Source organism: Pseudophryne corroboree, chromosome 4 (assembly GCF_028390025.1).
Source record: "Pseudophryne corroboree isolate aPseCor3 chromosome 4, aPseCor3.hap2, whole genome shotgun sequence".
Classification (NCBI taxonomy): domain Eukaryota; kingdom Metazoa; phylum Chordata; class Amphibia; order Anura; family Myobatrachidae; genus Pseudophryne; species Pseudophryne corroboree.
The window spans coordinates 629,240,340-629,253,064 of NC_086447.1; the positions used below are offsets into that span (position 1 = coordinate 629,240,340).

Consider the following 12,725-nt stretch of genomic DNA (forward strand, 5'->3'; position numbering starts at 1 on the left):
ATATTCACTGTGTGTGGTTTATTATTTTACTGTATATAGTATAATAAGTGTTTATGAAAACCAGGATCATCACACAATTGTCTCACTCTTCACTATAAGGGTAATCCTTAGTGAGTATGGTTATATATTCAGGGTCCGACTGGTTCCTGCAACCTTCAAATCACTATATATTAATTATCTATGAGGTGCAGCATATGTCACAACTTCTCCTTAATAATCTAATTTTCATAACCATAACACATTTAATATTGCTCTAAAAAATTATTGTCATTTGCCCTTAGCATGATGTACCTCAAGCTGTCTTGCTGAATAGTTTAATTTTATATATCTAGCTGCAGGGGTACACTTGTCTGCAAAGGCTGTGTGTAGACTTTTGAAGAAGAGATATAGGCCCTCATTCCGAGTTGTTCGCTCGGTATTTTTCATCGCATCGCAGTGAGAATTCTCTTAGTGCGCATGCGTAATGTTCGCACTGCGCATGCGTCAAGTAACTTTACTAAGAAGAAAGTAATTTTACTCACGGCTTTTTCGTCGCTCCGGAGAACGCATTGTGATTGACAGGAAATGGGTGTTACTGGGCGGATGTACGGCGTTTTAGGGGCGTGTGGCAGGAAACGCTACCGTTTCCGGAAAAAACGCAGGCGTGTCTGGAGAAACGGTGGGAGTGCTTGGGCGAACGCTGGGTGTGTTTATGACGTCAGCCGGAACCGAAAAGCACTGAATTGATCGCACAGGCAGAGTAAGTCTGGAGTTACTCAGAAACTGCTAACTCGGTTTTGATCGCAATATTGCGAATACATCGGTCGCACATTTAAGATGTTTAGATTCACTCCCAGTAGGCGGCGGCTTAGCGTGTGTAACTCTGCTATAATCGCCTTGCGAGCGAACAACTCGGAATGAGGGCCATGTTGTGTCTAGTCAGGTCTAACAGTGTTGCGGTTTTGTTAGCTGACACCGCAACACTGTAACCACTGAGGACAAATTACATTTGAGTTTCATTCTCTTGCATAGGTACTCACAAACAAGATAATACAATGTGTTTAAGAACAGTTCATTACATCTCCTGACATTGGCACATTGCAGGAATCATTGTGAATATAGCAATCTCCATAAAAAATATACTGGGGCCAGAATATAATGTTATATCATATATTGTTCCATTGAATTAGCCACATATAGCGTCTTAGTATGTGAGTTTTTATCTAAGCAGCTTCTTAAGTATATATTACAATGCTACTACCAAGTTGATATAAGCGCAGTACTGAAAAAATAATAAAGCTATTATGCTATTGCACATTTATATATAAAAAGCCACCATTGAACTGTATTAATTTGTTGCAAGATTGCAAACGTAATTCACATAGAGCTGCTGACATTTGTGTGACATAACATTCACATGTATCTTCTCAGTGCTCAGCGTACTACGAATATATTTAGCTCCGTATAGATAACAAGAGAATGAAAACCCACTGGTTTTTATCTGGCTAGTATTTATTGTGTTGTCCTCCATATGGTAAATTGACCTATACTAAGGCCCGTCTGGTCGACGGGTTTCAACACATATGCCGCTCCTTGCGTTAATTAACTCTAACTCGTGTGCAGGGATTCCCTGCATTCAGCGGTCTGTAGCCAGAATCAATTTACACTTATGTCACATACAATACTATGAGATCGCCTGTCCTTATTGTGCCGTCTAGGATCTAATGTTGTTCAGCATGCAGGACACAAACGGACCGGAATATCCACGGACATTTGTTGCTTGTAGCTAAGCCGCTTGAGATCTGGCATGGTTCAGTATGTAAGCTGTCCATATACACATATTAGAACTGTCCTCAGTTACTTTAACTAAAACACATAGATACATTTACTAAACGCTTTCTAAATAGCTATCCATTCTATTGTATTGATCCTGGTCCTATTATGTACATTGGTTACTATATCTCAATTGGTTTTACACATATTTTCACAGTGAAAGTTTATAGCTGGCAAATTCATGCCGCTCTGAAACGACACCCAATGTGCACGTTTCACATCGGCTTCGTCAGGGCAAACCCGATTGTCCTTCCAAGGATAGCTATAAAAGAAGAGCTGACCAATCATATTAATATTGAATATCATGTGATCATATAACATTCCACCCTCGCCAGGGCTCCTGTTACCTCCCTAGTATTAAGTGATTAACAGGGCTTAATTCACCTCAGAACTCGGGTACTAGTATAAATGTATACAAGGTAAAGCAGCGATGACACATTGTTGAACATACAGAGTGATCCGCAATAAGCTGAGATATTTATAAACGGAATGATGATATATGTTTTTAAGCACTTTTTAAACATTTTGTTACAGCCTTATTCAAAAATGGAATAAATGAATAAGTAATCACATGTACATAAGTATTCACAGCAAGTCTTTTTGAATATGATGCCACAAGCCATCTTTGGGCAGTTTCACCCATTCCTCTTTGCAGCACCTCTTAAACTCCATCAGATTGGATGGGTGCACAGCCATTTTCAGATCCCTCCAGAGATGTTCATTCGGATTCAAGTCTGGGCTCTGGCTGGGCCACTCCAAGACATTCACAGTGTTGTCCTGAAGCCGCTCCTTTGATATCTTGGCTATGTGCTCACGGTCGTTGTCCTGCTGAAAGATGAACCGTCTCCCCGGTCTGAGGTCCAGAGTGCTCTGAAGCAGGTTTTCATCCAGGATGTCTTTTGTACATTGCTGCATTCATCTTTCCCTCTATCCTGACTAGTCTCCCAGTTCCAAGAAAAGGGAATAGAAAAGATTGTCTCTTGGTTGGCGCATGGAGAGAAAAAGAAATTAATTAATTTTAATCAATCTAAAATATAACTTTTATTATCAGCCAATAAAAATGATGTGAAATATATGAAAAAGTCTTTTTTATGAACTATGTCTTTTTTAATGAAATAAAGAATACTATATCAAATGAAAAATTATTATTAAATTATATTCACTGTGTGTGGTTTATTATTTTACTGTATATAGTATAATAAGTGTTTATGAAAACCAGGATCATCACACAATTGTCTCACTCTTCACTATAAGGGTAATCCTTACTGAGTATGGTTATATATTCAGGGTCCGACTGGTTCCTGCAACCAACAAATCACTATATATTAATTATCTATGAGGTGCAGCATATGTCACAGCTTCTCCTTAATAATCTAATTTTCATAACCATAACACATTTAATATTGCTCTAAAAAATTATTGTCATTTGCTCTTAGCATGATGTACCTCAAGCTGTCTTGCTGAATAGTTTAATTTATATATCTAGCTGCAGGGGTACACTTGTCTGCAAAGGCTGTGTGTAGACTTTTGAAGAAGAGATATGTTGTGTCTAGTCAGGTCTAACAGTGTTGCAGTTTTGTTATCTGACACCGCAACACTGTAACCACTGAGGACAAATTACATTTGAGTTTCATTCTCTTGCATAGGTACTCACAAACAAGATAATACAATGTGTTTAAGAACAGTTCATTGCATCTCCTGACATTGGCACATTGCAGGAATCATTGTGAATATAGCAATCTCCATAAAAAATATACTGGGGCCAGAATATAATGTTATATCATATATTGTTCCATTGAATTAGCCACATATAGCATCTTAGTATGTGAGTTTTTATCTAAGCAGCTTCTTAAGTATATATTACAATGCTACTGCCAAGTTGATATAAGCGCAGTACTGAAAAAATAATAAAGCTATTATGCTATTGCACATTTATATATAAAAAACCACCATTGAACTGTATTAATTTGTTGCAAGATTGCAAACGTTGGCCCTCATTCCGAGTTGATCGCTAAGAGTCATCGCATCGCAAATGTACGAAATGTAAGTATCTGCGCATGCGCAAATGCGTGATTACGCATGCGCGAGTACATACGTACGACAACTGTGCAAAATTACTCAGAAAAAATAAAGCCGTAACTGCCAAACGAAAACGAGGAGTGGCGTGGGCGTGGCGGAGGCGAGACTTCGCAATGCTCCGACAAGGGCGTGAAAGTGGGCGTACAGTGTGGGAGTATTCAACTCGCAATGGGCGTGTTTTTCGCAAATAAACATTGTCGCTGTTAAAACTAACATAGGAAACCGTAGCAACATTCACGCAGCAGCAGAGTAGGTCTGCAGTTACTCTACATTTGCGAAGTACTGGTACAAGTGTGTATGCAGTTAATTGGATATCACATTCATCTGATGTCCAATTACTTGTTAATTAATGAGCAGATGAAAGTTACCAACCAGCAATTGTCTGAACACACATTACATGTTTATTCTACTCACATATAAATCTCACACACTGCCAAATAAGGGTGTGTTTTTTGTTGAATTTGTTGTGTAAGCATTTTTTAAACTTGTTTTAATGTGTGTAAGACTCCCAAATACAAGCAAGTGAAAATATTTGTGAAAGTGTTTGAAATCTGCAACATTTGTTACAAATAAACCAACACCCACATAATGCAGCATACACTTTAATTTAGTCTTCAAAGTCACAATAATATTTGCTTATAATATCTCACAATGTTTGAAATGATGTCCTGTTGACCATAGATATTTATAAAAAGTGTCGTGTCTGTTTACTTAATATGGACATTAAAGTGTGGTGCAAAGCATACCTTTTTTTTTTTTTGAATTTTCAATTTTTAAGGAGAATTAGCAGATTGGTCTACAAGTGTCTATATGCTGACCTAATCTTTCTGGAACTGCATTACCTTGAAGAAACTGCTCAAATTTTTACAATATATTTTTTATTACTATCATAATATTTCACAACCTTTAAACAACATGGCTCCACGTGAGTCGCACAGGCAGAGATGGACCAAGCAGCAAGCAGATGGCACTGACAATCATTAGATAGCAGAACTCAGTACTCTGCAAACTTCTGCTTCTGACAAAAGTATATTTTTAAAGCATAAATAAAACATGACACACCCTGCCACACACAAATTTTAAACCAAATGAGAAAGAATTAGGATCCACCACACAAACACAACAATACATAGCACACTAGTAAGAGGAAGATGGCTCTGGTGTTTATACACATAAACTCACAGGCTACAATACATCCAAACAGAAAGAATACATTTCACTAAGAGGGAGTTATCCATTCTGGTCACACAAGCCAGCTCCAAAAATACATAGAGGCAACATCAAAAACATGGGTGCTGGCCATCTGGAGAGACATCACTTTCTTCTTTTTCTCCCCGCCTGAGGCTGTTCTTCTTTGGAAGGTCTGCGGGGCGACCTTCGTTGGGCCTGCCCAGTGGGCTGTTCTTCCTGGGCAGGGGCAGGGGATGTAGCCGATGTGAGTGGCTCTCTGCCACTGTGGGCAAGGGAGACAGCGATGGCCTGGAGCCCTTGCAAGATGTTATTTGCAAGGGTTTGGAATGAGGAGGCAAGTTGTTCTTGGCCCTGCCTGATCTCTGCCAGACGTTGGCAGAGTTGAGCAACACCTTGCTCAACACAGGTTCGGTGCTCAGTGAGCCGGACAGCTATCTGGCTTACCTCCCGGATGACCCCGTTTTGAAACCGATTTAGGCTCTCACCATACCTAGCGATTTCAAGCAGGATCTCCGGGATAGCAGAGGGTTGGGTGGGGGGGCCAGTAGGAACCTGCAGAGGTGGGATTTGTTGGCCCACACTGCCAGACTCACTAGGTCCCTCCACCTCAGCCTCAACCACATAACCGTCCTGTGACTCAAACGGATCACCCCCCTGTGCTGTGTTTTGTGGCAAGCAAATAGAAGAATGTGTGGGAAAAAAGTAGGATACAAAATTAGTTTGTAATTAGAAATACTGTCAAAATTACAGCCAACTAAATGTGTAAACTTACCTTCCAAGTCATGTCCCGTCAGGATCTCAGGCAGGTCCGTGTCCATATGAGACACCCCTTGGCCCTCCTCATAACTGACACAGGGCATCGCCATCTCCTCCAAGTCAGTATACTCCACAGCGACAGGTGCTCCTCCACCTGTAGCCCTTGAGGCATTCCACTCCGCAGCCCTCTTTGCCTTCAGGCGGGATTTGAAGTCGGCCCACCTACATATGTATTGTGAAAGAGGGACAAAGTAGAGTCTTATTATTTGTCTAAGCTAATATATAGGACACGTGTTCTGCTTGTGTTTGCTAGACATAACATCACATGTAACTACATTTTTTAGTCAACTTAGCACAGAAAAAGGACTGTCAATATGCACTTACCGTCGTCTCACTTCCTGTGATGTTCTGACGACGGAGCCATCGTCATTCACAGATTTTGTGATGTCTCTCCAGATGCGAGCTTTTGAAGCTGCCCCCATGTTTTTTGGGCCTCTATGGATTTTGGACATGGCCTGCGTGACCAAGACACGCAACTCCCTCTTAGTGAATGCAGGCTGTCTTTTCTTCCGTCTGGAGGTAGCCTGTGAGGTTTCTTCTTGTTGGTCATCACCATCTTCCTCCTCACTAGCAGCTTCTGCCTGTTGTGTTTGTGTGGCTAAAGCCAATTCTTCCTCAGTTTGGTCACTTTGTGTGTGTGGCAGGGTATCCCCACTCAATTGTTGTGGTTCAGAAGCAGACATTTGCAGAGTACTAGGTCCTGCCTCTTCAACATCCGCAGAGGCGTATTCCAGCATGCGCCTTTGGCAATCTAGGCGTCTTTTCCGCAATGCCATCTCCTGCTCTGCAATGCGGTCCATCTCTGCTGCGATTTGCTCACGAGAAGCCATGTTTGTGATGACGTGTACGGCGAGGTGTGTGCGCTTATATACCTACGTGCGAAGCGTTAATTCACACAGGTGTACACAATCTGGTTGATTGCACTGCGTATTTAAGGGCCTACTTTGCACGCTGTGAGTGTAGGTAGTTTGGAGTTTCACTTGAGTTTGTTGGCTTGTGCGTGAAGGTGCTATAGGAATTTGCAGAGTGAGTAATTGTCAAGCATACATTTGTCCTTTCGTTTGCGTTTTGAATATAGACATTTTTTGTTGCGTTTTTTCGTTTGTGAGTATTCAGGAAATCTTCTTGGTAATTTTTTGAATTAAAAGTTGTTTTTTTTTGGTTTTTTTTAAATTTTTAATAAAAAACACAGATATATTTTGCAGGTCCATTTTTGTAAATAAACCTGTGCTTCTTTGATTTGACTGTCATTTTTGTTCTCTTGTAGGAGTTGTTTTTTGGGTGAGGAAATCCTTGTATATTTTGAGTTTTTGGTGTGCAAGAAAACACAAAAACTTTATTGATTTTGGATCAGGTAAGTGCCCTTTGCCTGTGTTGTTGTTTGTTTGTTTGAATGGTCTGTATGTTGTTTTTGACTGTCATTTTTGTTCTCTTGTAGGAGTTGTTTTTTGGGTGAGGAAACCCTTGTATATTTTGAGTTTTTGGTGTGCAAGAAAACACAAAAACTTTATTGATTTTGGATCAGGTAAGTGCCCTTTGCCTGTGTTGTTGTTTGTTTGTTTGTTTGAATGGTCTGTATGTTGTTTTTGACTGTCATTTTTGTTCTCTTGTAGGAGTTGTTTTTTGGGTGAGGAAACCCTTGTATATTTTGAGTTTTTGGTGTGCAAGAAAACACAAAAACTTTATTGATTTTGGATCAGGTAAGTGCCCTTTGCCTGTGTTGGTGCCTGTTTGTGTTTGTTCAAAGTGTTGTTATTATGTTTCTTTGCCATTTTGTAAAGACAAGTATTTTTTCTTACCTGGATTGATCTGCAAAGTAGTGTTTTTCTTGCCTGGCCTAGCTACTAAATGGTTTTTTTTTGTTACTTGATTGAATTTTTTCCTTTATTTTATTTTTATTTATATTTGTTTTATGGTGTTTGTGATGTGTTTGATGCTCAGAAATCTAGAAACTTACATTTTTGGTTTTTCTCAAATTAACATATGTAGTTTTATTTAATATTTTTTTTTTTTTTTTTTTTTTTCATTTTGATCCTGAATTGAACCCAGAAATTATGTCGTACGCTCCTGCAGTAAGTTGACTCCACCTTTTTTTATACATTTATTGTTTGTATATTTTTTAATAAATAATTTTGGAGTATTAAACATTTTTTTGTTTTTATCTCAAAAAAGTGTGTTATGTCGATATTTATCGCAGCAGAAGCCCTACCTCCCCAACCCACGCCAGCACTCCCACCCCAACCGCCAGCCCCACAACCACAACCGGCTCCTCATCAACCAAGGCAACGGAGGCGTGCTAGGCCACCAATTTTCAGAACCCGTGTCCTACTTTTTGGGATGCCAGATGATGTGGTGGTGCGTAGATACAGGCTGCCACCACATCTAATCCTAGACACTCTCTCCATAATAGAGAGTGATCTGGAGTCTGAAATTCGGTATCCTACAGCAATACCACCATTGACACAATTCCTTGCTGTGTTACATTTTTTGGCTACAGCCTCATATCAACATGTTGTGGGAGACCTGGTTGGCATGTCGCAGGGCCAGTTCAGTAAGGTCCTGCGGCGTGTCTGCCAGGCTTTCCTAAAGCGGGTGAAGCAATTCATTGATATGCCTTTGGATGTTGGTGCCCTAGATGTGGTGAAGCGGCAATTTGAGGAAGGTGGTAGTCGCTTCCCACATGTTATTGGGGTTGTGGATGGCACACATGTTGCTATTCAGCCACCAAGACATAATGAAGAAATTTATAGAAACAGGAAACTGTTTCATTCTCTGAATGTAATGGTTGTTTGTGGGCCATCCCTCCAGATCCTTTCCCTGAATGCCAAGTTTACTGGAAGTTCACATGATGCATATGTCATTAGACAATCAGGGATATGGCAGAGATTAAGAGCAAGTCAACGAGCAGACATGTGGTTATTGGGTGAGTTTGAAGATATTTTTTATCTTAAAAATAAATGAAATTTTATAATATACTCTTTTTAATTTAAGGTTTTTCCTCAAACAGGAGACCGTGGATATCCTTGCACCCCCTGGCTCATGACTCCTTACCGTAATCCCAGGCCAGGACCACAGATGGCATTTAACTCCGCGCTTACTGCCACTAGGCAGCTGGTGGAGCGCACAATTGGTGTCCTTAAAGGGCGGTTTCGTGTGCTCCACCGCACTGGTGGCGACATCATGTATTCGCCGGAGATGGCAAGTAAAATAGTGGTCCTGTGCGCAATACTACATAATATCGCGGTAAGGAGTAGTGTAGAGCTTCCTCAGGCAGAGGAATTGCCTGATGAGGAGCCAGGGGTTGTTCGACACTTCGGTGGTGGGAGTGTTACACGGAGGGGGAGCCAAGTGAGGGCAAGGATTGTTGCCGAATATTTCAGGTATAGTGTTTTTATATTATTTTTATGTTAAAAAAACAAAGCACAGTATGCTTATGTTTTGTTTGTAATGTTGACATTTTGTTTGAGATTGTAAGGTCATTGTGTAATGGTTTTGGAGTTTTTGTTTATTTGTCATTTTTAAAAAAGTAAAAATCCGTTAACACGTTAAGCTTACAATTTGAGATTAGTACAAAATATAATGTGATGTGGCTAAATAGTGTCCTTATTTGTTTTATATCCTAAAATCTTGATTATTTAAACAAACACAAAAACAAATGAAATTGAATGTTGCCCACTTTGTGACTGTCCAGCTGAATGATCACACAAACTGTGGTGAGTACACAGATATGTTTACAATTTTATTCAAAACTGTGTGTCTCTGTGTCTGTTTGTGTTATGTTTTTTTTTTTTTTTTTTTATGCAAAAATTTACTTCTGCGGATGCGTTTTTCCGCTCGTGCGAAATAACACTGCTCTTCACAGCATTGCAAAGATCAATAAAGTTATTAGAAATGACAACAGATTTATGACCAATCACATGCTAACAGACGCTATAAATATATGCCCAAATAAGGAAAACGCCATTGCCAAGATGCGTGCTGCACCGTTCACCAGGCGTGAGCTCCGCGTCCTGGTTGCGGTGATGGACCGCCGCGTTGGGCGCTTCATCCCAAATCGGGTGAAGCGCGAGGCCTACGCGGAGGTCCGCCGCCTGCTGCGGACTCGCGTCCGCAGCAGGCGGTCAATCATTCAACTTGAGAGGAGATGGAGTGATCTCCGCAGGAGGACTCCCGAACTGTTGGCGGAGATCCGCCAGCAAATACGTTCTATGCATACACGAAGTAAGTTACATTACATAAGAATATTAGCAAACATTGTGCAAATTTACACTAAGTGGTAGGCTAATTGCAACGCTGAGTGTGTTTTTTTACAAAATAGGACAGTGTGTGTGGTTAGGGCAAACAGTACTGACTGTAGCAAACTGTCACCAAACAAGTGCATGTTTTCAAGAATTAATAACCAGCCAGGAAACTGTTCCCAAATACTTGATCATTGCTGCCTATATAATAAGGTGCCTTGAATAGTGATCTGGTGATGTTGCCTAGACCAATCAATATGACTCAATGGACTAGATTACGGAATGAGCTTCAAAGTAAAAGTTAGGACTCATTTTGTTTGCTGTGGCCAACATGAATAGGATTTATACATGTTTGATTTTCATTTCTAAAAAACACTGTATTTTACATGGAACAGAACATTGAAAATTGAAATTGTTTACTATGTAATTTCACATGTAAACTAAATGTTGTCAAAAATATCATTATAGGACAACAACAACGGCAGACCTCTCCGCCCCCTTCCCCTTCCCAGTCCCCCTCCCCTTCTCACTCCCCCTCCCCTTCTCACTCCCCCTCCCCTTCCCAGTCCCCCTCATCTTCCCAGTCCCCCTCATCTTCCCAGTCCCCCTCAGCTTCCCTGGCCCACACCACTTTACACTCCCCTTCTCACCACACCTCTCCATCTCTTTCTGGGACCCCTTCTCCTCCTTCCCATACCCCTTCTCCTTCAACTTCTAAATCACCATCTCTGCCCCCCTCACCCTCTATTGGCTTAACTTTCTCTCCGCCCCCCTCGCCCTCTCAATCAGACCCCCCCTCTGAAATTCCAGCACCAATCCAGCCTCCTTCCCCCATCCAGCCTCCTTCCCCAATCCCTCCTCCTTCCCCAATCCCTCCTCCTTCCCCCATCCAGCCGCCTTCCCCCATCCAGCCGCCTTCACCCATCCAGCCAACATCCCCACCCAGTGAATGGGCAGAGGAAGCCCCTGAAGCCAGTTCAGGGAGTGTTCATGTTGCCGTGGAAAGTAAGTTTTTTTTTTTTTTTTTAAATGATTACCTACTTACACTTACAATGACATAACATGCAGTGTTGTACTGTTTGAAATCTTGTACCAAGGACAAAAATTTGTGTTTTTCTTCATGGTGTACATGTTGCATTTACATATTTGTGAGTGTCATTATATGTACAGTGTTTATGTGTGCAATGTTTTGTGTGTCCACTCTAGGTTGACACTCATTAGGTAGCCAGGGTTGCCAGGACAACAGGGTTTATATGTGGGTTTTTTTCTGGGAAACAGTTAGACCTGAGTGGAGTTTAGTATGTTGTTGGTCTTTTACACTTGTGCCTGTGTAGTCTTAATATCTGCACTTACAAAACACATGCTTCACTTTGTTATGCAGCCTAATGACACAGTGATTTGTGTTGTGAAAGTTACACTCACAAAATGACTATTTGTTAAAGTCAAACCTGTTTGCAATTATTTAGTAAGGGCAGCTTTCAGGGAGTGTGGGAATGCTAGGATATGTTGGCCTTCTGAAGATGTTGATATGCAGTGTGATGATGCAGCACCAAACCCCTTAAAAATATTAAAAAAACACTCCAGATGTGAATGAATGCCAACATGGTGTAACAGTGACGAAGATGGTAGTTATCTTTAACATGGGATGTCGCCCATAGCAACCAATACAAATAAACTTTACAATTGGGGAACCACTTCTACAAGATAATCATCTTATTTTGGCTTGTTTGCTATGGGCAACGCTCCATCTTAAAATGAACTCACATAGTAGTAAATGTAGCCCATGGTCTAGAATACTGTAAAAAGTATCCAAAAAAGCCTGAGCAGGCTTGTGTGTTTTTCTGCTAATGATTGTACCATAAAACAGCCATGATGTATAAACTTTGCCATTAAGCATGCCTGTCCAAACTGCGCAACTGCAACTGTAGAGAAACTACACATCCCAGCATGCCCTGACACAGGTTTGGCATTCCCTGGCCCCAAAACTGAGTTAACGCATGCTGGTATATGTAGTTTCACACCAGCTTGAGGGATGCAGTTTGGACATGCCTGCATTAAAGTGTGCTTTGTGCCTTGCTTGTATAATAAGCAATGTGAGTAAGTTAGTAATGTTTATGTTATCTTTTAATTTCAGATGTTGCCGTTGGAGATCCCACATCGTTGCGGGAGATTGTGGGAAACATGAGGCGACATCTCCAGGCCTTGCTGGGTCTGCTAGATGATATGGAAAATTTTTGTTAATTTTTTTATGTTTTTTAAAACCAAAAATTATCTTATCATTTCTAAAAATCTAAAAAAATAAATAAAAGAAAATTATTATACTTAAGCGGGTGTTTATTATTTAATAATGCAATAAAGGAACAGCAGATTGCAGAACAAACATTTCTTACATTAAACATTTCATACAGCTAACGTAAGTTATTTTAAAAATCTAAAACAAACATGTTATTGGCTAAATAAACATGCAAAAACCTTCATTCACATACAAAAACTCTACTTTAATAAATACACAAAACACATTAGACCAAGCACATTGCAAACATCTATATTTATATTAAACATGTAAATAGAAATAGGTTCTTTTATGGC

General features: G+C 40.4%; 1 protein-coding gene across 2 annotated transcripts; it reads left to right on the top strand.

Annotated features, from left to right (window-relative positions):
• Nucleotides 1–8,003: 8,003 nt before the first annotated feature.
• LOC134911652 (putative nuclease HARBI1) lies at nucleotides 8,004–12,358 on the top strand. Of its 2 annotated transcripts, XM_063919753.1 has the most exons (5): nucleotides 8,004–8,821; nucleotides 8,906–9,278; nucleotides 9,590–9,611; nucleotides 10,605–11,141; nucleotides 12,271–12,358. In XM_063919753.1, the coding sequence occupies exons 1-3, from the start codon at nucleotides 8,077–8,079 to the stop codon at nucleotides 9,591–9,593; spliced, it is 1,122 nt and encodes a 373-aa protein (XP_063775823.1). In that variant the 5' UTR covers nucleotides 8,004–8,076; the 3' UTR covers nucleotides 9,594–9,611; nucleotides 10,605–11,141; nucleotides 12,271–12,358. The 2 variants fall into 2 exon arrangements, with proteins under 2 accessions (XP_063775823.1, XP_063775822.1); XM_063919752.1 differs by lacking the exons at nucleotides 9,590–9,611; nucleotides 10,605–11,141; nucleotides 12,271–12,358 and having other exon boundaries at nucleotides 8,906–9,369.
• The last annotated feature ends 367 nt before the right edge of the window (nucleotides 12,359–12,725 follow it).